The sequence below is a fragment of the Panulirus ornatus genome, chromosome 12 (assembly GCF_036320965.1).
Source record: "Panulirus ornatus isolate Po-2019 chromosome 12, ASM3632096v1, whole genome shotgun sequence".
Classification (NCBI taxonomy): Eukaryota; Metazoa; Arthropoda; class Malacostraca; order Decapoda; family Palinuridae; genus Panulirus; species Panulirus ornatus.
The window spans coordinates 29428947-29456181 of NC_092235.1; the positions used below are offsets into that span (position 1 = coordinate 29428947).

Genomic DNA, 27235 nt, shown 5'->3' on the forward strand with positions numbered 1-27235 from the left:
AACCTCCTTGAAAATCTTGGTGACAGGCCTACAGGAAATAAACTCTACTACAATTAAAGACAAAATATGCACATGCACCTATTGCTGTTGAATTTAGAAAAGGCCAAGTCCTGTTTCTATTATGGATATTTATGATATTCCTACATCTGGATATCATATTTGCTATACTGATACAAAAGATATAGTATATCAAGAGGAATACTGTAAATGTGCAGGGTAAATTTAGTGGATATTTTTTGTACTGATGCCAAAGATATATATAGTTTATCAAGATGAATATCATACATGTGCAGGGTGAGTTTAGCCAAGCAAGTAAATAGCTCAATGTTCTCACAGATAGGTTATGTTATATCAACTACATTACTCTGGCTATTCATCACTGAATGTTCAGCTGATTATCACTTAGTGCTTGGTGTATAACTTCTGAAAAAATTCCTGTGTATCTGTAACTCATGAGCTTGTCCAAATTGTGAAAATAAATATCCAGCCCCTCCTTGATTTTAAGCTCTTTTAGAATCAGTTAAGTAGTTACTATTATGCCTTCCCAGCTCTGTGATGTCTGTGATACTTCAGCTAAGTGAATGCCTAAATCTTAACTTTCTAAAAGGGGAAACAGAAGGAGTCACGTGGGGAGTGCTCATCCTCCTCGAAGGCTTAGATTGGGGTGTCTAAATGTGTGTGGATGTAACCAAGATGAGAAAAAAGGAGAGACAGGTAGTATGTTTGAGGAAAGGAACCTGGATGTATTGGCTCTGAGTGAAACGAAGCTCAAGGGTAAAGGGGAAAAGTGGTTTGGGAATGTCTTGGGAGTAAAGTCAGGGGTTGGTGAGAGGACAAGAGCAAGGGAAGGAGTAGCACTAATCCTGAAACAGGAGTGGTGGGAGTATGTGATAGAATGTAAGAAAGTAAATTCTCGATTAATATGGCTAAAACTGAAAGTTGATGGAGAGAGATGGGTGATTATTGGTGCATATGCACCTGGGCATGAGAAGAAAGATCATGAGATACAAGTGTTTTGGGAGCAGCTGAGTGAGTGTGTTAGTAGTTTTGATGCACGAGACCGGGTTATAATGATGGGTGATTTGAATGCAAAGGTGAGTAATGTGGCAGTTGAGGGAATAATTGGTGTACATGGGGTGTTCAGTGTTGTAAATGGAAATAGTGAAGAGCTTATACATTTATGTGCTGAAAAAGGATTAGTGATTGGGAATACCTGGTTTAAAAAGAGAGATATACATAAGTATACATATATAAGTAGGAGAGATGGCCAGAGAACGTTATTGGATTACGTGTTAATTGACAGGCGCGCGAAAGAGAGACTTTTGGATGTTAATGTGCTGAGAGGTGCAACTGGAGGGATGTCTGATCATTATCCTGTGGAGATAAGAGTGAAGATTTGTAGAGGTTTTCAGAAAAGAAGAGAGAATGTTGGGGTGAAAAGAGTGGTGAGAGTAAGTAAGCTTGGGAAGGAGACTTGTGTGAGGAAGTACCTGGAGAGACTGAGTACAGAATGGAAAAAGGTGAGAACAAAGGATGTAAGGGGAGTGGGAGAGGAATGGGATATATTCAGGGAAGCAGTGATGGCTTGTGCAAAAGATGCTTGTGGCATGAGAAGCATGGGAGGTGGGCAGATTAGAAAGGGTAGTGAGTGGTGGGATGAAGAAGTAAGATTATTAGTGAAAGAGAAGAGAGAGGCATTTGGATGATTTTTGCAAGGAAAAAATGCAAATGACTGGGAGATGTACAAAAGAAAGAGGCAGGAGGTCAAGAGAAAGGTGCAAGAGGTGAAAAAGAGGGCAAATGAGAGTTGGGAGGAGAGTGTATAAAAAATTCTAGGGAGAATAAAAAGACGTTTTGGAAGGAGGTAAATAAAGTACGTAAGACAAGGGAACAAATGGGAACTTCAGTGAAGGGGGCTAATGGGGAGGTGATAACTAGTAGTGGTGATGTGAGAAGGAGATGGAGTGAGTATTTTGAAGGTTTGCTGAATGTGTTTGATGATAGAGAGGCAGATATAGGGTGTTTTGGTCGAGGTGGTGTGCAAAGTGAGAGGGTTAGGGAAAATGATTTGGTAAACAGAGAAGAGGCAGTAAAAGCTTTGCAGAAGATGAAAGCCGGCAAGGCAGCGGGTTTGGATGGTATTGCAGTGGAATTTATTAAAAAAGGGGGTGACTGTATTGTTGACTGGTTGGTAAGGTTATTTAATGTATGTATGACTCATGGTGAGGCGCCTGAGGATTGGCGGAATGCTTGCATAGTGCCATTGTACAAAGGTAAAAGTGATAAACGTGAGTGCTCAAATTACAGAGGTATAAGTTTGTTGAGTATTCCTGGGAAATTATATGGGAGGGTATTGATTGAGAGGGTGAAGGCATGTACAGAGCATCAGATTGGGGAAGAGCAGTGTGGTTTCAGAAGTGGTAGAGGATGTGTGGATCAGGTGTTTGCTTTGAAGAATGTATGTGAGAAATTCTTAGAAAAGCAAATGGATTTGTATGTAGCATTTATGGATCTGGAGAAGGCATATGATAGGGTTGATAGAGATGCTCTCTGGAAGGTATTAAGAAAATACGGTGTGGGAGGCAAGTTGTTAGAAGCAGTGAAAAGTTTTTATCAGAGATGTAAGGCATGTGTTCGTGTAGGAAGAGAGGAAAGGGACTGGTTCTCTGTGAATGTAGGTTTGTGGCAGGGGTGTGTGGTGTCTCCATGGTTGTCTAATTTGTTTATGGATGGGGCTGTTAGGGAGGTGAATGCAAGAGTTTTGGAAAGAGGGGCAAGTATGCAGTCTGTTGTGGATGAAAGAGCTTGGGAAGTGAGTCAGTTGTTGTTCACTGATGATAAAGCGCTGGTGGCTGATTCATGTGAGAAACTGCACAAGCTGGTGACTGAGTTTGGTAAAGTGTGTGAAAGAAGAAAGTCGAGAGTAAATGTGAATAAGAGCAAGGTTATTAGGTACAGTAGGGTTGAAGGTCAAGTCAATTGGGAGGTAAGTTTGAATAGAGAAAAACTGGAGGAAGTGAAGTGTTTTAGATATCTGGGTGTGGATTTGGCAGCAGACGGAACCATGGAAGCAGAAGTAAATCACAGGGTGGGAGAGGAGGCGAAAATTCTGAGAGCGTTGATGAATGTGTGGAAAGTCGAGAACATAATCTCAGAAAGCAAAAATGGGTATGTTTGAAGGAATAGTGGTTCCAACGATGTTATATGGTTGCGAGGTGTGGGCTATGGATAGTGTTGTGCGGAGGAGTGTGGATGTGCTGGAAATCAGATGTTTGAGGACAATATGTGGTGTGAGGTGGTTTGATCGAGTAAGTAATGTAAGGGTAAGAGAGATGAGTGGTAATAAAAAGAGTAGAAAATGAAAATAATGGTATGTTACCATTTTTAGATTGCATCATCCAGAGACAAGGAAACAAGTTTAAGTTTAGCATATATAGAAAACCCACCAACGTATGCTCATATATCCATTATTACTCATCTCAACATGACAGAGTTAAATTATCATCATTTCAATCTATGTTCCTTAGGGCATTACGTATTTGCAGTCCAGAGTTTTTTAATGATGAGTTTGAGAAGATATATTCTATTGGATCTAAGTTAAAGTACCCTAGATCTTTCATTGATAAATCCCTTAAGTTAGCAAAGAAATCATTTTATAAAGTTGAGCCCAAACCTCCCATTGACACCAAGAATCTTTTAGTTCTCCCTTTTAATAATAATTTCACTTTGCTTCCCATGCTGCTTAAATCCTTTAATGTAAATGTTGCCTTTAGCAACAATAATACTATAAAGAATATCTTAATCAGGAATTCACCAGAAAATTCTCTTGGTTACATCTATAACGTTCCTTGTGGAAACTGTGATAAATTTTATGTTGGTCAGACTGGTAAGGATCTTTCTGTTAGACTTAAGCAACATAAATATAGTATAAGAACGGGACAAGAATCAAATGCCTTGTTTAATCATGTTAAAAACTATGATCATTGTATTGACTGGAGTAACGCAATCTCAGTTATTAACTCTAACTGTATTACCAAGAGAAATATATTTGAGTCTTCTATTATCAAATATACAAGGAACTATAATCTTAATATTAGTGATGGTCTATACAAATGAGATAACTTTATTGTTGATAAGATTTGTAAAATGATAAGTTTATGAACGCTCATTGTATGTTTTGGACAATCACGTTCACCAAATGGCATCCTAGCTTCGTCTCCTCGATGTATATCAACTGACTGTTATATTTCTCTCTTGTATCTCCCCTGATGATGTGATTATTACACGAAAGTGCACTTGGGAACTTTTCGTGTTTCATTTTCCCCGTGGACTCATAGGAATATCTTGATCACACGCAAAATTGTGATCCTTCCCAATTCATATATATATATATATATATATATATATATATATATCCTTCCTTCTTTTGGAAAATTAAAAAAAAAAACGAGAGGGGAGGATTTCCAGCCACCCGCTCCCTCCCCTTTTAGTCGCCTTCTACGACACGCAGGGAATACGTGGCAAGTATTCTTTCTCCCCTATCCCCAGGGATAATATATATATATATTTGATCCCATATATATATATATATATATATATATATATATATATATATATAGGATCAAATCCTAAATATATATATAGGATCAAATCCTAAATATATATAGGATCGAATCCTAAATATATATAGGATCGAATCCTAAATATAAGTATGTATATAGGATGGGATCCTACTATATAACAGTCCCCTGTGTCGTGAACACAATTATGAACTATCGACCCATTTGTTCACTAGACCTTAACAGTGAAGACTGTGACATGATCTCATGTCTCACCTCATGAGAAACAGCCTTAAAGGGACGAGGTCATAGCACTGTTTTGCATCCAGATCTGTCCACACTACAGTAGTTAAGGGTGAAATGACCAATACAGTAGTTAAGGGTGAAATGACCAATACAGTAGTTAAGGGTGGAATGACCTGTTGATATGTAACTCATTTTCACCCCCTCCCCCTCCGCCTCGAACATGACACTTTCATGCCCCGTTCTCAATCATGACAGGTGGCAACCCTCACTGACTTTTCCTCTGTGTTTCTGTCACGCGTGACTGACGTGTGACAGTCATGCCGTCTACAGACCCGGGCTTCCTTTCGTAAGGGTCTGTCTATTTTAATTTTCCAAAAGAAGGAACAGAGAAGGGGGTCAGGTGAGGATATTCCCTCTAAGGCCCAGTCCTCTGTTCTTAACGCTACCTCGCTAATGCGGGAAATGGCGAATAGTATGAAAGAAAGAAAGATATATATATATATATATGTATTGTTGACTGGTTGGTGAGGTTATTTAATGTATGTATGACTCACGGTGAGGTGCCTGAGGATTGGCGGAATGCGTGCATAGTGCCATTGTACAAAGGCAAAGGGGATAAGAGTGAGTGCTCAAATTACAGAGGTATAATTTTGTTGAGTATTCCTGGTAAATTATATGGGAGGGTATTGATTGAGAGGGTGAAGGCATGTACAGAGCATCAGATTGGGGAAGAGCAGTGTGGTTTCAGAAGTGGTAGAGGATGTGTGGATCAGGTGTTTGCTTTGAAGAATGTATGTGAGAAATACTTAGGAAAGCAAATGGATTTGTATGTAGCATTTATGGATCTGGAGAAGGCATATGATAGAGTTGATAGAGATGCTCTGTGGAAGGTATTAAGAATATATGGTGCGGGAGGCAAGTTGTTAGAAGTAGTGAAAAGTTTTTATCGAGGATGTAAGGCATGTGTACGTGTAGGAAGAGAGGAAAGTGATTGGTTCTCAGTGAATGTAGGTTTGCGGCAGGGGTGTGTGATGTCTCCATGGTTGTTTAATTTGTTTATGGATGGGGTTGTTAGGGAGGTGAATGCAAGAGTTTTGGAAAGAGGGGCAAGTATGAAGTCTGTTGGGGATGAGAGAGCTTGGGAAGTGAGTCAGTTGTTGTTTGCTGATGATACAGCGCTGGTGGCTGATTCATGTGAGAAACTGCAGAAGCTGGTGACTGAGTTTGGTAAAGTGTGTGAAAGAAGAAAGTTAAGAGTAAATGTGAATAAGAGCAAGGTTATTAGGTACAGTAGGGTTGAGGGTCAAGTCAATTGGGAGGTGAGTTTGAATGGAGAAAAACTGGAGGAAGTGAAGTGTTTTAGATATCTGGGTGTGGATCTGGCAGCGGATGGAACCATGGAAGCGGAAGTGGATCATAGGGTGGGGGAGGGGGCGAAAATTCTGGGAGCCTTGAAGAATGTGTGGAAGTTGAGAACATTAACTCGGAAAGCAAAAATGGGTATGTTTGAAGGAATAGTGGTTCCAACAATGTTGTATGGTTGAGAGGCGTGGGCTATGGATAGAGTTGTGCGCAGGAGGATGGATGTGCTGGAAATGAGATGTTTGAGGACAATGTGTGGTGTGAGGTGGTTTGATCGAGTAAGTAACGTAAGGGTAAGAGAGATGTGTGGAAATAAAAAGAGCGTGGTTGAGAGAGCAGAAGAGGGTGTTTTGAAATGGTTTGGGCACATGGAGAGAATGAGTGAGGAAAGATTGACCAAGAGGATATATGTGTCGGAGGTGGAGGGTTATTAGGTACAGTAGGGTTGAGGGTCAAGTCAATTGGGAGGTGAGTTTGAATGGAGAAAAACTGGAGGAAGTGAAGTGTTTTAGATATCTGGGTGTGGATCTGGCAGCGGATGGAACCATGGAAGCGGAAGTGGATCATAGGGTGGGGGAGGGGGCGAAAATTCTGGGAGCCTTGAAGAATGTGTGGAAGTTGAGAACATTAACTCGGAAAGCAAAAATGGGTATGTTTGAAGGAATAGTGGTTCCAACAATGTTGTATGGTTGAGAGGCGTGGGCTATGGATAGAGTTGTGCGCAGGAGGATGGATGTGCTGGAAATGAGATGTTTGAGGACAATGTGTGGTGTGAGGTGGTTTGATCGAGTAAGTAACGTAAGGGTAAGAGAGATGTGTGGAAATAAAAAGAGCGTGGTTGAGAGAGCAGAAGAGGGTGTTTTGAAATGGTTTGGGCACATGGAGAGAATGAGTGAGGAAAGATTGACCAAGAGGATATATGTGTCGGAGGTGGAGGGAACGAGGAGAAGAGGGAGACCAAATTGGAGGTGGAAAGATGGAGTGAAAAAGATTTTGTGTGATCGGGGCCTGAACATGCAGGAGGGCGAAAGGAGGGCAAGGAATAGAGTGAATTGGAGCAATGTGGTATACCGGGGTTGACGTGCTGTCAGTGGATTGAATCGGGGCATGTGAAGCGTCTGGGGTAAACCATGGAAAGCTGTGTAGGTATGTATATTTGCGTGTGTGGACGTATGTATATACATGTGTATGGGGGTGGGTTGGGCCATTTCTTTCGTCTGTTCCTTGCGCTACCTTGCAAACGCGGGAGACAGCGACAAAGCAAAAATATATATATATATATATATATATATATATATATATATATATATATATATATATATATATATATATATATATATGCATTATATATATATATATATTTTTTTTTTTTTTTTTCCCCAAAAGAAGGAACAGAGAATTGGGCCAGGTGAGGGTATTCCCTCAAAGGCCCAGTCCTCTGTTCTTAACGCTACCTCGCTAATGCGGGAAATGGCGAATAGTTTGAAAGAAAGAAAATATATATATATATATATTTAGGGAATCAGTGATGGATTGCGCAAAAGATGCTTGTGGCATGAGAAGAGTGGGAGGTGGGATGTTTAGAAAGGGTAGTGAGTGGTGGGATGAAGAAGTAAGAGTATTAGTGAAAGAGAAGAGAGAGGCATTTGGACGATTTTTGCAGGGAAAAAATGCAATTGAGTGGGAGAAGTATAAAAGAAAGAGACAGGAGGTCAAGAGAAAGGTGCAAGAGGTGGGAAAAAAAGGGCAAATGAGAGTTGGGGTGAGAGAGTATCATTAAATTTTAGGGAGAATAAAAAGATGTTCTGGAAGGAGGTAAATAGGGTGCGTAAGACAAGGAGCAAATGGAACTTCAGTGAAGGCGTAAATGGGGAGGTGATAACAAGTAGTGGTGATGTGGAAAGGGGGGGGGGAAGTGAGTATTTTAAAGGGTTTTTCTGAATGGGGTTTTAAAATGATAGAAAAGGAGATATGGGGTTTTTTGGGTCGAGGGGGTTTTGTGCAAATTTGGGAGGGTTGGGAAAATGTTTTGGAAAAACAGAGAAAGGGGGTAAAAGCTTTTGCGGAAGATAAAAACCCGGCAAGGCAGCGGTTTTGGAGGGTTTATTGCAGTGGAATTTTTTAAAAAAAGGGGGGTTTTGACTGTATTGTTGACTGGGGGGTTAAGGTTTTTTTAATGTATGTTGACTCAGGGGTTGGGCCTGGGTTTGGGGGAAAATGCTTGCTAGTCCCATTGTAAAAAGGGTTTTAAAATTTTTTTAAACGTGATTGCCAAATTACGGGGTAAAGTTTTTTGGAAACCCGGGAAAAATTATTGGGAGGGTATTTTTGAGGGGTTTGAAGGTATTTTACAGAGCACAAAATTGGGGAAGAGCAGTGTGGGTTTAAAAAGGGGGTAGAGGATGTGGGGATCAGGTGTTTGTTTCAAAGAATGTATTGAAAAATTCTTGGGAAAAGCAAAGGGTTTGTATGTAGCATTTATGGATCGGGGAAAAGGGGCTTATGATGGGGTTTTGATAGGATGCCTCTGGAAGGTATTAAAAAAAAACTTATGGGGGGGGAGGAAAAGTTTTAAGCAGTAAAAAAGTTTTTTATCAAAGATGCAAGGCATTTTTCTTTGTAGGAAGAGGGGGGAAAAAGGGGACGGTTCTTGGAAGTAGGGTTTTTGTGGCGGGGGTTTTTTGTGGGGTCCCATGGTTTTCTAATTTGTTTAGGGATGGGGCGGGTTAGGGAGGTGAAGAAAGTTTTTTTGGAAAGGGGGGCAAGAACCCAGTCTTTTGTGGTTTAAAGAGTTTGGGGAAGTGAGTCGGGTTGTTGTTCACTGATTAAAGCGTTTGGGGGGGGGGATTCATGTGAAAAACTGCACAAGCGGGTGATTTTTTTTGGTAAAGTGGGAAAAAAAGGGAAAAGTCGAAAAGTAAATGTGAAAAAAGAGAAAGGTTATTGGGTACAGAAAGGGTTGAAGGTCAATCAATTGGGAGGTAATTTTGAATAGAAAAAACTGGAGGAAGTAAAAGTGTTTTAGATTTTTTGGGTGGGTTTTTTGGCGCAGAGGGAAACCCTTTGGAAGCAGAAGAAAAACACAGGGGGGGGAAGGGGGCGAAAATTCTGAGAGCTTTTGTAAAAGTGTGGAAAGTCGAGAACAAAACTCAGAAAGCAAAAATGGGTATGTTTGAAGGAATGGGGTTTTTCCAACGATGTTTTTGGTTCCCGAGGGGTGGGCTATGGTTAGGGGGGGTTTGGGAGGAGTGGGGATGTGCGGGGGAAATCAGATTTTTTGAGGAAAATTTAATTTTTGGTGTGAGGGGGTTTTTTGATCGAAAAAGAAATTTTTAAGGGGTTTAAAGAGAGAAAGTGGTAAAAAAAAAGAGTAAAAAATGAAAAAAATGATATGTTACCATTTTTGTTTGAAACTTTCCCGAGAAAAAGGAAAAAATTTTAAAGTTTAGCATAAAATAAAAAACCCCACCAACGTATCCCCCCCCCCCCCCCTTATTTCCATTATTATCACCCTAAACTTTGACATTTTTAAATTTTTCATTTTTTTCAATCTATTTCCTTAGGGCTTTAAACGTTTTTGGCAGTCCAGATTTTTTTTGATGATGAGTTTGAAAAAAAATTTTCTATTGGATCTAAGTTAAATACCCTAGATCTTTTATTTTATAAAAACCCTTAAGTTAGCAAAGAAATCATTTTATAAAGTTGAGCCCCAAAACCCCCCATTGAAACCAAAATCTTTTAGGGTTTTCCCTTTTTTAATTTTTAATTTCCCCCTTTTCTTCCCCGCTGCTTAAACCCTTTTAAAGTAAAAGTTGCCTTTTGCAACAATAATTCTATAAAGAAATCTTTTAAACAGGGGTTTTAAACCCGAAAAAAACTCTTGGTTAATCATAACGTTCCTTGGGAAACTGTGATAAAATTTAATTTTTGGGCGATGGTAAGGATCTTTCGTTAGAAATTAACAAAATAAAAATAGTAAAAAAAGGGAAAAAGAAACAAAAAGCCTTGTTTTTTAAAATGTTTAAAAAATATGATCCTTGATTGACTGGAGTAAAAGCAATCTCAGTTATTTAAAAACTAACTGGGATTTCCAAGAGAAATTTATTTTAGTTTTCCCATTTTCAAAATAAAGGAAAATTAACTTAATATTAGTGATGGTCCCATACAAAAGAGGGTAAAATTTATTGTTTATAAAAAATTTTTAAAAGATAATTTTTTGGGAAAGCTCATTGTATGTTTTTTGGGCAATCACGTTTAAAACCCAAAAGGCATTAGCTTCGTCTCCCGGGTGTATAAACAAATGACTGTTTTTTTTTCTCCTTGTATTCCCCCGTGAAATTTTTTGTTTTTTTTCACGAAAATGCACTTGGGGAAATTTTCGTGTTTATTTTTCCCCCTGGCTCATAGGAAAATCTTTATCACACGCAAAATTGTGATCCTTCCCAATTTAAAAATATATTTAAAAAATATATATTATTGTTGAAATGGTTTGGGGAGGTTAATTTTAAAGTATGATGACTCCGGGGAGGTGCCTGAGGGTTTGGGGGAATTTCTGCATATGCCATTGTACAAAAGGGAAAGGGATAAGAGTGGTGCTTTAAATTTCAGAGGTTTTTAATTTTGTTAGTATTCCTGGGAAAATTTTAAGGGGGGATTGATTGAAGGGGGAAGGGGAAAGTACAGAAACATCAGATTGGGGAAGAGCAGTGGGTTTTAGAAATGGTAGAGGATGTGGATCAGGTTTGTTTGAAGAATGTATGTGAGAAAAACAAAAAAAAACAAATGGATTTGTATGTAGCATTTATGGATCTGGAGAAGGCATATGATAGAGTTGATAGAGATGCTCTGTGGAAGGTATTAAGAATATATGGTGTGGGAGGCAAGTTGTTAGAAGCAGTGAAAAGTTTTTATCGAGGATGTAAGGCATGTGTACGTGTAGGAAGAGAGGAAAGTGATTGGTTCTCAGTGAATGTAGGTTTGCGGCAGGGGTGTGTGATGTCTCCATGGTTGTTTAATTTGTTTATGGATGGGGTTGTTAGGGAGGTAAATGCAAGAGTCCTGGAAAGAGGGGCAAGTATGAAGTCTGTTGGGGATGAGAGAGCTTGGGAAGTGAGTCAGTTGTTGTTCGCTGATGATACAGCGCTGGTGGCTGATTCATGTGAGAAACTGCAGAAGCTGGTGACTGAGTTTGGTAAAGTGTGTGGAAGAAGAATGTTAAGAGTAAATGTGAATAAGAGCAAGGTTATTAGGTACAGTAGGGTTGAGGGTCAAATCAATTGGGAGGTGAGTTTGAATGGAGAAAAACTGGAGGAAGTGAAGTGTTTTAGATATCTGGGAGTGGATCTGTCAGCGGATGGAACCATGGAAGCGGAAGTGGATCATAGGGTGGGGGAGGGGGCGAAAATTTTGGGAGCCTTGAAAAATGTGTGGAAGTCGAGAGCATTATCTCGGAAAGCAAAAATGGGTATGTTTGAAGGAATAGTGGTTCCAACAATGTTGTATGGTTGCGAGGCGTGGGCTATGGATAGAGTTGTGCGCAGGAGGATGGATGTGCTGGAAATGAGATGTTTGAGGACAATGTGTGGTGTGAGGTGGTTTGATCGAGTAAGTAACGTAAGGGTAAGAGAGATGTGTGGAAATAAAAAGAGCGTGGTTGAGAGAGCAGAAGAGGGTGTTTTGAAATGGTTTGGGCACATGGAGAGAATGAGTGAGGAAAGATTGACCAAGAGGATATATGTGTCGGAGGTGGAGGGAACGAGGAGAAGAGGGAGACCAAATTGGAGGTGGAAAGATGGAGTGAAAAAGATTTTGTGTGATCGGGGCCTGAACATGCAGGAGGGTGAAAGGAGGGCAAGGAATAGAGTGAATTGGAGCGATGTGGTATACAGGGGTTGACGTGCTGTCAGTGGATTGAATCAAGGCATGTGAAGCGTCTGGGGTAAACCATGGAAAGCTGTGTAGGTAGGTATGTATATTTGCGTGTGTGGACGTGTGTATGTACATGTGTATGGGGGGGGGGGTTGGGCCATTTCTTTCGTCTGTTTCCTTGCGCTACCTCGCAAACGCGGGAGACAGCAACAAAGTATAAAAAAAAAAAAAAAATATATATATATATATATATATATATATATATATATATATATATATATATATATATATATATATATATATACTTTTTTTTTAATTTTTTTTCATTTTGCTTTGTCGCTGTCTCCCGCGTTTGCGAGGTAGCGCAAGGAAACAGATGAAAGAAATGGCCCAACCCACCCCCATACACATGTATATACATACACGTCCACACACGCAAATATACATACCTATACATCTCAATGTACACATATATATATACACACACAGACACATGCATATATACCCATGCACACAATTCTGCCCCCATTCATTCCCATCGCCACCTCGCCACACATGGAATACCATCCCCCTCGCCCCTCATGTGTGCGAGGTAGCACTAGGAAAAGACAACAAAGGCCCCATTCGTTCACACTCAGTCTCTAGCTGTCATGCAATAATGCCCAAAACCACAGCTCCCTTTCCACATCCAGGCCCCACACAACTTTCCATGGTTTACCCCAGACGCTTCACATGCCCTGATTCAATCCACTGACAGCACGTCAACCCCGGTATACCACATCGATCCAATTCACTCTATTCCTTGCCCGCCTTTCACCCTCCTGCATGTTCAGGCCCCGATCACACAAAATCTTTTTCACTCCATCTTTCCACCTCCAATTTGGTCTCCCACTTTTCCTCGTTCCCTCCACCTCCGACACATATATCCTCTTGGTCAATCTTTCCTCACTCATTCTCTCCATGTACCCAAACTATTTCAAAACACCCTCTTCTGCTCTCTCAACAATGCTCTTTTTATTTCCACACATCTCTCTTACCCTTACATTACTTACTCGATCAAACCACCTCACACCACACATTGTCCTCAAACATCTCATTTCCAACACATCCATCCTCCTGCGCACAACTCTATCCATAGCCCAAGCCTTGCAACCATAAAACATTGTTGGAACCACTATTCCTTCAAACATACCCATTTTTGCTTTCCGAGATAATGTTCTCTACTTCCACACATTCTTCAAGGCTCCCAGGATTTTCGCCCCCTCCCCCACCCTATGATTCACTTCCGCTTCCATGGTTCCATCCGCTGCCAGATCCACTCCCAGATATCTAAAACACTTTACTTCCTCCAGTTTTTCTCCATTCAAACTTACCTCCCAATTGACTTGACCCTCAACCCTACTGTACCTAATAACCTTGCTCTTATTCACATTTACTCTTAACTTTCTTCTTTCACACACTTTACCAAACTCAGTCACCAGTTTCTGCAGTTTCTCACATGAATCAGCCACCAGCGCTGTATCATCAGCGAACAACAACCGACTCACTTCCCAAGCTCTCTCATCCCTAGCAGACTGCATACTTGCCCCTCTTTCCAAAACTCTTGCATTCACCTCCCTAACAACCCCATCCATAAACAAATTAAACAACCATGGAGACATCACACACCCCTGCCACAAACCTACATTCACTGAGAACCAATCACTTTCCTCTCTTCCTACACATACACATGCCTTACATCCTCGATAAAAACTTTTCACTGCTTCTAATAACTTCCCTCCCACACCATATATTCTTAATACCTTCCACAGAGCATCTCTATTAACTCTATCATATGCCTTCTCCAGATCCATAAATGCTACATACAAATCCATTTGCTTTTCTAAGTATTTCTCACATACATTCTTCAAAGCAAACGCCTGATCCACACATCCTCTTCCACTTTTGAAACCGCACTGCTCTTCCCCAATCTGATGTTCTGTACATGCCTTCACCCTGTCAATCAATACCCTCCCATATAATTTACCAGGAATACTCAACAAACTTATACCTCTGTAATTTGAGCACTCACTCTTATCACCTTTGCCTTTGTACAATGGCACTATGCACGCATTCCGTCAATCCTCAGGCACCTCACCATGAGTCATACATACATTAAATAACCTTACCAACCAGTCAACAATACAGTCACCCCCCTTTTTTAATAGATTCCACTGCAATACCATCCAAACCTGCTGCCTTGCCGGCTTTCATCTTCCGCAAAGCTTTTACTATCTCTTCTCTGTTTACCAAATCATTTTCCCTAACCCTCTGACTTTGCACACCACCTTGACCAAAACACCCTATATCTGCCACTCTATCATTAAACACATTTAACAAATCTTCAAAATACTCACTCCATCTCCTTCTCACATCACCACTACTTGTTATCACCTCCCCATTAGCGCCCTTCACTGAAGTTCCCATTTGCTCCCTTGTCTTACGCACTTTATTTACCTCCTTCCAGAACATCTTTTTATTCTCCCTAAAATTTAATGATACTCTCTCACCCCAACTCTCATTTGCCCTCTTTTTCACCTCTTGCACCTTTCTCTTGACCTCCTGTCTCTTTCTTTTATACATCTCCCACTCAATTGCATTTTTTCCCGCAAAAATCGTCCAAATGCCTCTCTCTTCTCTTTCACTAATAATCTTACTTCTTCATCCCACCACTCACTACCCTTTCTAATCAACCCACCTCCCACTCTTCTCATGCCACAAGCATCTTTTGCACAAGCCATCACTGATTCCCTATATACATCCCATTCCTCCCCCACTCCCCTTATTTCCATTGTTCTCATCTTTTTCCATTCTGTACTGAGTCTCTCCTGGTACTTCCTCACACTAGTCTCCTTCCCAAGCTCACTTACTCTCACCACCCTCTTCACAAGAACATTCACTCCTTTTCTGAAAACCCCTACAGATCTTCACCTTAGCCTCCACAAGATAATGATCAGACATCCCTCCAGTTGCACCTCTCAGCACATTAACATCCAAAAGTCTCTCTTTCGCGTGCCTGTCAATTAACACGTAATCCAACAACGCTCTCTGGCCATCTCTCCTACTTACATACGTATACTTATGTATATCACGCTTTTTAAACCAGGTATTCCCAATCACCAGGCCTTTTTCAGCACATAAATCTACAAGCTCTTCACCATTTCCATTTACAACACTGAACACCCCATGTATACCAATTATTCCCTCAACTGCCACATTACTCACCTTTGCATTCAAATCACCCATCACTATACCCCGGTCTTGTGCATCAAAACCACTAACACACTCATTCAGCTGCTCCCAAAACACTTGTATCTCATGATCTTTCTTCTCATACCCAGGTGCATATGCACCAATAATCACCCATCTCTCTCCATCAACTTTCAGTTTTACCCATATTAATCGAGAATTTACTTTCTTACATTCTATCACATACTCCCACCACTCCTGTTTCAGGAGTACTGCTACTCCTTCCCTTGCTCTTGTCCTCTCACTAACCCCTGACTTTACTCCCAAGACATTCCCAAACCACTCTTCCCCTTTACCCTTGAGCTTCGTTTCACTCAGAGCCAAAACATCCAGGTTCCTTTCCTCAAACAAACTACCTACCTCTCCTTTTTTCACATCTTGGTTACATCCACACACATTTAGACACCCCAATCTGAGTCTACGAGGAGGATGAGCACTCCCCGCATGACTCCTTCTGTTTCCCCTTTTAGAAAGTTAAAATACAAGGAGGGGAGGATTTCTGGCCCCCCACTCCAGTCCCCTCTAGTCGCCTTCTACGACATATATATATATATATATATATATGTCTGTGTGTGTATATATACGTATACACTGAGATGTATATATATGTATATATTGCATGTGTGGATGTGTATGTATATACATGTGTATGTGGGTGGGTTAGGCCATTCTTTCATCTGTTTCCTTGTGCTACCTCGCTAACGCAGGAGACAGCGACAAAGCAAAATATTAATAATAATATCAATCTATCTATTTACACAAAAGTAATAGTATTACCTTGTGTATTTTCAATTTCGAATGCTAATCTCTCATTTCATACGGGAAAGAATCTATATATTTTTTCTTTTTGTGCACTCCACAATGAAATTTCCAAACTATGCCTAAAGTGTAATGGTTCACAGTCAAATTTCCAGCAAGAATCTACTCAGGTAAGTGGGGATTAGGTTTATTTTGATACATTTTAAATACTTAAATGGAATTTTAGGATGTAGATGCTTTCATTCAAAATCTGAACCAGCCTTTGCCAAGCAGCAATTCTGGTAAGTATACAGTGCTTGGGGAAACATGCATATGAAGCACATACAAGGAGTTATAATCCTTGCATCTAAATGCGAGAGAGAAAAAGGAAAGGCTACCTAGATGGCTAATGCAGGGCAAAAGGAATAAACATTCTTTAAGTTGCAAATTGTTTAGTAAATGGGTAGCATTCATTTAAAAGCTTATATCATCTTGTATGTAAACTATCAAAAACTTATATCATCTTGTAGATAAACTATAAATGAGCTGTGTTGCTAACACAATAAAACTGTTTTATCTAAATACATGTTATCTTGATATTGTTCAATATGCCTCACCTGTAAAAGATATGGGTGTGACCAGCTGCAGGTCTAACATCTATGCCCATAAGCGATGTCCCAAGATATACTTCACTACCACGTTCGTCCTGATGGTTTAGTTAAACCTTATCAAAATAAAATATCATCTTTCTTTATATTAGTTTGAATTCTGATTCAATAATCACTCTCTGTTTTCAATTATTGAACCCATGTAGTTACAGAGGCGTATTCACTTTCAAAGGACAACAATTTGGGTAAGTAACAAGCAACATGGATCACAAAGCAAAGAGTTATGCATGAGCTTACCCTGGCCATAAATGTCTCCTGTCCATAACCATCAAGGCGCTGAGCTTCAAGTATGTAGTATGTCTCAGCCAAGGCCTGTGCCAGGCCCTGCAGGGAAGAATACTGCCACACTACTGCCTCCAACAGAGCTGCTACCTCCCCATCACTTCCTACTTGCTGCTCAGAAACAAACATAACCAACTTAAGATGATCTTTTTCATGCTGGAGGCTCCAGTCATGTACAAAAGTTTACATCAAGGCCAGACCTTAATTGAAATATAGGGAGGTTAATGAAAGGGAAAAAGAAGAGAAATGGGAAAGTATTTACAAATCCTAGAAGGATTGAAAAACCTGTCTTTCAAAATGTGCCAGGTCACAGTTACTGGGAAAGGCATATGGAAAGAAAGTCATCAAATGGCCTACCCTTGAGTTGCCTACAACCACATAGTAATCATGTGATGCAGCAGTTTGCTGAGTATTAAGTGGTCTAGTTAGTGGTGGGGGCACACAAGCAGACAAATTTTAGGAGCAAAATCCAAAGAAATATCTACAAAAGAGGGAAAGTAAGCCGAATTAATGGCATAGGGCAAGCGGGTCAAGTTTTGAAGTTAGAATGGGAGAGTTTACAAGTCAGTACACTTCTGATTCAACTCTGTCCTGTAAGGATGTACAGCTAAGAACCATCCCAGAGAAGAGAGCAGTACTCCACACAAAGACATAAATTTCAACATCTAAATTGACTTCACACTTTTTTAAGGCCTGTTTACATGATGCATAAAATTGTAGGTGATCACCTTGGTGGTCCCCACAACACATAAGAATTGCACTGTGCAGGGGCAAAAACTGGGGTGCAAGGCAAACCAACAATGATGGTTTTTGTTACACGGCATCTGTGAAGTATGTGTCAATCCACTTGTTTTAGTGTCTCAGCTTCCACAATTTCTGTGGCCTTGAGAGGTGATCAAGTTGATTGGACTATACTAAGAGGAGTATCTCAGGCAAGTAATGAGTGAGAAATATAAAGACAGAAATGCCAGTGGTCACAATACAGAAAATAACAGCTTTGTTCAAGGACATCCTAAATATAACGGTAGATAGTTAAAAAAATACACTGAAATGTATAGCTATGTATATGTGCGTGTGTGGGCGTTTATGTGTATACGTGTTAGTGGGTGGGTTGGGCCATTCTTTCATCTGTTTCCTTGCTCTACCTCGCTAATGCGGGAGACAGTGACAAGGTATAATAAAATATACATGGAGATAATGAGTGAGGAAAGATTGACCAAGAGGATATATGTGTCGGAGGTGGAGGGAACGAGGAGAAGTGGGAGACCAAATTGGAGGTGGAAAGATGGAGTGAAAAAGATTTTGTGTGATCGGGGCCTGAACATGCAGGAGGGTGAAAGGAGGGCAAGGAATAGAGTGAACTGGATCGATGTGGTATACCGGGGTTGATGTGCTGTCAGTGGATTGAATCAGGGCATGTGAAGCGTCTGGGGTAAACCATGGAAAGTTGTGTGGGGCCTGGATGTGGAAAGGGAGCTGTGGTTTCGGGCATTATTGCGTGGCAGCTAGAGACTGAGTGAGAACGAATGGGGCCTTTGTTGTCTTTTCCTAGTGCTACCTCGCACACATGAGGGGGGAGGGGGATGGTATTCCATGTGTGGCGAGGTGGCGATGGGAGTGAATGGGGGCAGACAGTGTGAATTGTGTGCATGGGTATATATGTATGTGTCTGTGTATGTATATATATGTGTACATTGAGATGTATAGGTATGTATATTTGCGTGTGTGGACGTGTGTGTGTGTATACATTGTGTATGGGGGTGGGTTGGGCCATTTCTTTCGTCTTTTTCCTTGCGCTACCTCGCAAACGCGGGAGACAGCGACAAAGCAATATAAATAAATAAATATAAATATAAATATATATATATATATATATATATATATATATATATATATATATATATATATATATATATATATATATATATATATAAGAGAAAGGTGCAAGAGGTGAAAAAAAGGGCAAATGAGAGTTGGGGTGAGAAAGTATCATTAAATTTTAGGGAGAATAAAAAGATGTTCTGGAAGGAGGTAAATAAAGTGCATAAGACAAGGGAGCAAATGGGAACTTCAGTAAAGGGCGCAAATGGGGAGGTGATAACAAGTAGTGGTGATGTGAGAAGGAGATGGAGTGAGTATTTTGAAGGTTTGTTGAATGTGTTTGATGATAGAGTGGCAGATATAGGGTGTTTTGGTCGAGGTGGTGTGCAAAGTGAGAGGGTTAGGGAAAATGATTTGGTAAACAGAGAAGAGGTAGTGATTACATCCTCGATAAAAACTTTTCACTGCTTCTAACAACTTGCCTCCCACACCATATATTCTTAATACCTTCCACAGAGCATCTCTATCAACTCTATCATATGCCTTCTCCAGATCCATAAATGCTGCATACCAATCCATTTGCTTTTCTAAGTATTTCTCACATACATTCTTCAAAGCAAACACCTGATCCACACATCCTCTACCACTTCTGAAACCACACTGCTCTTCCCCAATCCGATGCTCTGTACATGCCTTCACCCTCTCAATCAATACCCTCCCATATAATTTACCAGGAATACTCAACAAACTTATACCTCTGTAATTTGAGCACTCACTCTTATCCCCTTTGCCTTTGTACAATGGCACTATGCACGCATTCCACCAATCCTCAGGCACCTCACCATGAATCATACATTTTTTTTTTTCAAACTATTCGCCATCTCCTGCGTTAGCGAGGTAGCGTTAAGAACAGAGGACTGGGCCTTTGAGGGAATATCCTCACCTGGCCCTCTTCCCTGTTCCTTCTTTTGGAAAATTAAAAAAAAAAGAAAAAAAAATGAATCATACATACATTAAATAACCTTACGAACCAGTCAACAATACAGTCACCCCCTTTTTTAATAAATTCCACTGCAATACCATCCAAACCTGCTGCCTTGCCGGCTTTCATCTTCCGCAAAGCTTTTACTACCTCTTCTCTGTTTACCAAATCATTTTCCCTAACCCTCTCACTTTGCACACCACCTCGACCAAAACACCCTATACCTGCCACTCTATCATCAAACACATTCAACAAACCTTCAAAATACTCACTCCATCTCCTTCTCACATCACCACTACTTGTTATCACCTCCCCATTAGCCCCCTTCACTGAAGTTCCCATTTGCTCCCTTGTCTTACGCACTGTATTTACCTCCTTCCAAACCATCTTTTCATTCTCCCTAAAATCTAATGATACTCTCTCACCCTAACTCTCATTTGCCCTCTTTTTCACCTCTTGCACCTTTCTCTTGACCTCCTGTCTCTTTCTTTTATACATCTCCCACTCATTTGCATTTTTTCCCTGCAAAAACCGTCCAAATGCCTCTCTCTTCTCTTTCACTAATAATCTTACTTCATATATACACATACATATTCATACATTCATACCTGCTGCCTTCATCCATTCCCATCGCCACCCCACCACACATGAAAGTAGTGCAAGGAACAGAGTGAACTGGAATGATGTGGTATACTGGAGCCAATGTGCTGTCAATGGACTGAACCATGGCATGTGAAGCATCTGGGGTAAACCATGGAAAGGTCTGGGGGGCCTGGATGTGGAAAGGGAGCTGTGGTTTTGGTGCATTACACATGACAGCAAGAGACAGTGTGAACAAATGTGGCCTTTTATGTTCTTTCCTGGCACTACCTCACTTGAGAGAGAGAGAGAGAGAGAGAGAGAGAGAGAGAGAGAGAGAGAGAGAGAGAGAGAGAGAGAGAGAGAGAGAGAGAATTTCATGGGGATGGATGAAAGCAGCAAGTATGAATATGTACATGTGTATATATGTATATGTCTGTGTATTTATATATATGTATACATTGAATTGTATATGTATGCATATGTGTGTGCCTGTGCATTTATGTATATACATGTGTATTTGGGTGGGTCGGGCCATTCCTCATTTGTTTCCTTTTGCTACCTCGCTAAAGCAGGAGACAGCCATTAAGTATAATAATAAATAAAAAATATAAATATAATCTATTTCAACCACAATTAAACAATAAAATTATGTAAAGTTTACTACTTCACAAAAATTATTCATATCTTTATTATACTCAATCACCGTCTCCCGCTTTAGAGAGGCAGTGCAAGGAAACAGATGAATGGGCCCAACCCACCTACATACACATATATATACATAAATGCCCACACACGCACATATACATACCTATACATTTCAACGTATTTATTTTTTATCATATTTTGTCGCTGTCTCCCACGTACGCAAGACAGTGCAAGGAAACAAACGAAAGAAGGGCCCAACCCACCTACATACACATGTATATACATAAATGTCCACACACACACATATACATACCTATACATTTCAATGTATACATACATATACATACACAGATATATAATATACACATGCACATATTCATACATGCTGCCTTCATCCATTCCCACCGCAACCCCACCACACATAAAATGACACCCCCCTCCGCCCGCATGCGCACAAGGTAGCGCTAGGAAAGGACAACAAAGGCCACATTCGTCCACACTCAGACTCTAGCTGTCATGTGTAATGCACTGAAACCACAGCTCCCTTTCCACATTCAGGCCACATTTCAACGTATACATACTGAGACATATATATATATATATTTTTTTTTCTTTTCTTTTAAACTATTTGCCATTTCCCGCGTTGGCGAGGTAGCGTTAAGAACAGAGGACTGGGCCTTTTTTGGAATATCCTCACCTGGCCCCCTCTGTTCCTTCTTTTGGAAAATAAAAAAAAAAAAAACGAGAGGGGAGGATTTCCAGCTCCCCGCTCCCTCCCCTTTTAGTCGCCTTCTACGACACGCAGGGAATACGTGGGAAGTATTCTTAATCCCCTATCCCCAGGGATAATATATATATATATATATATATATATATATATATATATATACATATTTTTTTGGTCTATTTTGCTTTGTTGCTGTCTCCCTCGTTAGCGAGGTAGCGCAAGGAAACAGACGAAAGAATGGCCCAACCCGCCCACATACACATGTATATACATACATGTCCACACATGCAAATATACATACCTATACATCTCAATGTACACATATATATACACACACGGACATATATGTATATACACATGTACGTAATTCATATATATATATATATATATATATATATATATATATATATATATATATATATATATATATATATATATATATATTATCCCTGGGGATAGGGGATTAAGAATACTTCCCACGTATTCACTGCGTGTCGTAGAAGGCGACTAAAAGGGGAGGCAGTGGGGGGCTGGAAATCCTCCCCTCTCGTTTTTTCTTTTAATTCTTCAAAAGAAGGAACAGAGGGGGCCAGGTGAGGATATTCCAAAGAAGGACCAGTCCTCTGTTCTTAACGCTACCTCGCTAACGCGGGAAATGGTGAATAGTTTAAAAGAAGAATAAAGATATATATATATATATATATATATATCTTTCTTTCAAACTATTCGCCATTTCCCGCGTTAGCGAGGTAGCGTTAAGAACAGAGAACTGGGCCATATATATATATATATATATATATATATATATATATATATATATATACGTGTAGGAAGAGAGGAAAGTGATTGGTTCTCAGTGAATGTAGGTTTGCGGCAGGGGTGTGTGATGTCTCCATGGTTGTTTAATTTGTTTATGTATGGGGTTGTTAGGGAGGTGAATGCAAGAGTTTTGGAAAGAGGGGCAAGTATGAAGTCTGTTGGGGATGGGAGAGCTTGGGAAGTGAGTCAGTTGTTGTTCGCTGATGATACAGCGCTGGTGGCTGATTCATGTGAGAAACTGCAGAAGCTGGTGACTGAGTCTGGTAAAGTGTGTGAAAGAAGAAAGTTAAGAGTAAATGTGAATAAGAGCAAGGTTATTAGGTACAGTAGGGTTGAGGGTCAAGTCAATTGGGAGGTGAGTTTGAATGGAGAAAAACTGGAGGAAGTGAAGTGTTTTAGATATCTGGGAGTGGATCTGGCAGCGGATGGAACCATGGAAGCGGAAGTGGATCATAGGGTGGGGGAGGGGGCGAAAATTCTGGGAGCCTTGAAGAATGTGTGGAAGTCGAGAACATTATCTCGGAAAGCAAAAATGGGTATGTTTGAAGGAATAGTGGTTCCAACAATGTTGTATGGTTGCGAGGCGTGGGCTATGGATAGAGTTGTGCGCAGGAGGATGGATGTGCTGGAAATGAGATGTTTGAGGACAATGTGTGGTGTGAGGTGGTTTGATCGAGTAAGTAACGTAAGGGTAAGAGAGATGTGTGGAAATAAAAAGAGCATTGTTGAGAGAGCAGAAGAGGGTGTTTTGAAATGGTTTGGGCACATGGAGAGAATGAGTGAGGAAAGATTGACCAAGAGGATATATGTGTCAGAGGTGGAGGGAACGAGGAGAAGAGGGAGACCAAATTGGAGGTGGAAAGATGGAGTGAAAAAGATTTTGTGTGATCGGGGCCTGAACATGCAGGAGGGTGAAAGGAGGGCAAGGAATAGAGTGAATTGGAGCGATGTGGTATACCGGGGTTGACGTGCTGTCAGTGGATTGAATCGGGGCATGTGAAGCTTCTGGGGTAAACCATGGAAAGCTGTGTAGGTATGTATATTTGCGTGTGTGGACGTATGTATATACATGTGTATGGGGGTGGGTTGGGCCATTTCTTTCGTCTGTTTCCTTGTGCTACCTCGCAAACGCGGGAGACAGCAACAAAGCAAAAAAAAGAAAAAAAAAAAAATATATATATATATATATATATATATATATATATATATATATATATATATATATATATATTCTTTTTTTTCTTTCTTTCATACTATTTGCCATTTCCCGCGTTAGCAAGGTAGCACTAAGAACAGAGGACTGGGCCTCTGAGGGAATATCCTCACCTAGCCTTGTTCTCTGTTCTTTCTTTTGGAAAATTAAAAAAAAACGAGAGGGGAGGATTTCCAGCCCCCCGCTCCCTCCCCTTTTAGTCGCCTATGTATGTATATATATATATTTGTATGGGTTTTCAGAAAAGAAGAGTGAATGTTGGGGTGAAGAGGGTGGTGAGAGTAAGTGAGCTTGGGAAGGAGACTTGTGTGGGGAAGTACCAGGAGAGACTGTGTACAGAATGGAAAAAGGTGAGAACAATGGAAGTAAGGGGAGTGGGGGAGGAATAGGATGTATTTAGGGAATCAGTGATGGATTGCGCAAAAGATGCTTGTGGCATGAGAAGAGTGGGAGGTGGGTTGATTAGAAAGGGTAGTGAGTGGTGGGATGAAGAAGTAAGATTATTAGTGAAAGAGAAGAGAGAGGCATTTGGACGATTTTTGCAGGGAAAAAATGAAATTGAGTGGGAGATGTATAAAAGAACGAGACAGGAGGTCAAGAAAAAGGTGCAAGAGGTGAAAAAGAGGGCAAATGAGAGTTGGGGTGAGAGAGTATCATTAAATTTTAGGGAGAATAAAAAGATGTTCTGGAAGGAGGTAAATAAAGTGCGTAAGACAAGGGAGCAAATGGGAACTTCAGTGAAGGGCGCAAATAAGGAGGTGATATCAAGTAGTGGGGATGTGAGAAAGAGATGGAGTGAGTATTTTGAAGGTTTGTTGAATGTGTTTGATGATAGAGTGGCAGATATAGGGTGTTTTGGTCGAGGTGGTGTGCAAAGTGAGAGGGTTAGGGAAAATGATTTGGTAAACAGAGAAGAGGTAGTAAAAGCTTTGCGAAAGATGAAAGCCGGCAAGGCAGCAGGTTTGGATGGTATTGCAGTGAAATTTATCAAAAAAGGGGGTGACTGTATTATTGACTGGTTGGTAAGGTTATTTAACGTATGTATGACTCATGGTGAGGTGCCTGAGGATTGGCGGAATGTGTGCATAGTGCCATTGTACAAAGGCAAAGAGGATAAGAGTGAGTGCTCAAATTACAGAGGTATAAGTTTGTTGAGTATTCCTGGTAAATTATATGGGAGGGTATTGATTGAGAGGGTGAAGGCATGTACAGAGCAGCAGATTGGGGAAGAGCAGTGTGGTTTCAGAAGTGGTAGAGGATGTGTGGATCAGGTGTTTGCTTTGAAGAATGTATGTGAGAAATACTTAGAAAAGCAAATGGATTTGTATGTAGCATTTATGGATCTGGAGAAGGCTTATGAGAGTTGATAGAGATGCTCTGTGGAAGGTATTAAGAATATATGGTGTGGGAGGCAAGTTGTTAGAAGCAGTGAAAAGTTTTTATCGAGGATGTAAGGCATGTGTACGTGTAGGAAGAGAGGAAAGTGATTGGTTCTCAGTGAATGTAGGTTTGCGGCAGGGGTGTGTGATATCTCTATGGTTGTTTAATTTGTTTATGGATGGGGTTGTTAGGGAGGTAAATGCAAGAGTTTTGGAAAGAGGGGCAAGTATGAAGTCTGTTGTGGAAGAGAGAGCTTGGGAAGTGAGTCAGTTGCTGTTTGCTGATGATACAGCGCTGGTGGCTGATTCATGTGAGAAACTGCAGAAGCTGGTGACTGAGTATGGTAAAGTGTGTGAAAGAAGAAAGTTAAGAGTAAATGTGAATAAGAGCAAGGTTTTTAGGTACAGTAGGGTTGAGGGTCAAGTCAATTGGGAGGTAAGCTTGAATGGAGAAAAACTGGAGGAAGTAAAGTGTTTTAGATATCTGGGAGTGGATCTGGCAGCAGATGGAACCATGGAAGCGGAAGTGGATCATAGGGTGGGGGAGGGGGCGAAAATCCTGGGAGCCTTGAAGAATGTGTGGAAGTCGAGAACATTATCTCGGAAAGCAAAAATGGGTATGTTTGAAGGAATAGTGGTTCCAACAATGTTGTATGGTTGCGAGGCGTGGGCTATGGATAGAGTTGTGCGCAGGAGGGTGGATGTGCTGGAAATGAGATGTTTGAGGACAATGTGTGGTGTGAGGTGGTTTGATCGAGTAAGTAACGTAAGGGTAAGAGAGATGTGTGGGAATAAAAAGAGCGTGGTTGAGAGAGCAGAAGAGGGTGTTTTGAAATGGTTTGGGCACATGGAGAGAATGAGTGAGGAAAGATTGACCAAGAGGATATAAGTGTCGGAGGTGTAGGGAACGAGGAGAAGTGGGAGACCAAATTGGAGGTGGAAAGATGGAGTGAAAAAGATTTTGTGTGATCGGGGCCTGAACATGCAGGAGGGTGAAAGGAGGGCAAGGAATAGAGTGAATTGGATCGATGTGGTATACCGGGGTTGAAGTGCTGTCAGTGGATTGAATCAGGGCATGTGAAGCGTCTGGGGTAAACCATGGAAAGCTGTGTAGGTATGTATATTTGCGTGTGTGGACATATGTATATACATGTGTATGGGGGTGGGTTGGGCCATTTCTTTCGTCTGTTTCGTTGCACTACCTCGCAAACGCGGGAGACAGCAACAAAGCAAAAAAAAAAAAATATATATATATATATATATATATATATACATGCACATATTCATACTTGCTGCCTTCATCCATTCCCATCACCACCCTGCCACACATGAAATAGCATCCCCCCCCACCACCACCACGTGTGAAGTAGCACTAAGAATAGACAAAAGAGGCCACTTTCGTTCACACTCAGTCTCTAGCTGTAATGTGTAATGCACTGAAACCACAGCTCCCTTTCCACATCCAGGCCCCACAAAACTTTCCATGGTTTACCCCAAATGCTTCACTTCACAAAAGTGTGTGCTACTATGATGCAATTTTGCATGCATACCCAAATATAGGAAATGAATGCAAGAATTGGTTGACTTTTTTTCATTTGGTTAGTATTTTGTGTAAGTATCCCGTGCCACTATGACGGCATTAAACCTGCGAGGCATGGATGCCAACAGCACAGATGTTAGATCATATTTCTCAGTTTCTTAGATGCACCCACGCCAGTAGTGATGTAGTGACAACAGCGTCATGGGATATGATATCCCATATCCAGCATTTCATCATGGTTCCCCAAACATGCTCGACAGGGTTGAGATCTATGGATCTGGGTGATTGTGGCAAAATGGTTATATGGGGATATCAGGCAAACCACTCCCTAACTGCTCAACACATATGAGGCTGTTATCCTGTATGGGATAGAAAGGTATTCCAGTATTCCAGCAGGAAAAAGCATCACCTCAACGGATAGTCAAAGATCCTCCTCTAATATGTCAATATATTTCTGGCCAGTGAACCTGCCCTCACCAACATCAACCAGCTGATCCACACTCCTACATGCATCCA

General features: G+C 40.7%; 1 protein-coding gene across 5 annotated transcripts in view; it reads right to left on the reverse strand.

Moving 5' to 3' along the window:
* Pez (protein tyrosine phosphatase non-receptor pez) overlaps positions 1-27235 on the reverse strand; it is a 254252-nt gene that overhangs the window by 122237 nt on the left and 104780 nt on the right. For all 5 annotated transcript variants that reach the window (XM_071667746.1, XM_071667743.1, XM_071667744.1 and 2 more), the window contains 2 exons: positions 16967-17122; positions 16679-16767 (listed from right to left, as the gene is read on the reverse strand). In XM_071667746.1, the coding sequence (XP_071523847.1) occupies positions 16679-16767; positions 16967-17122 (245 nt within the window). The remainder of the gene's footprint in view (positions 1-16678; positions 16768-16966; positions 17123-27235) is intronic.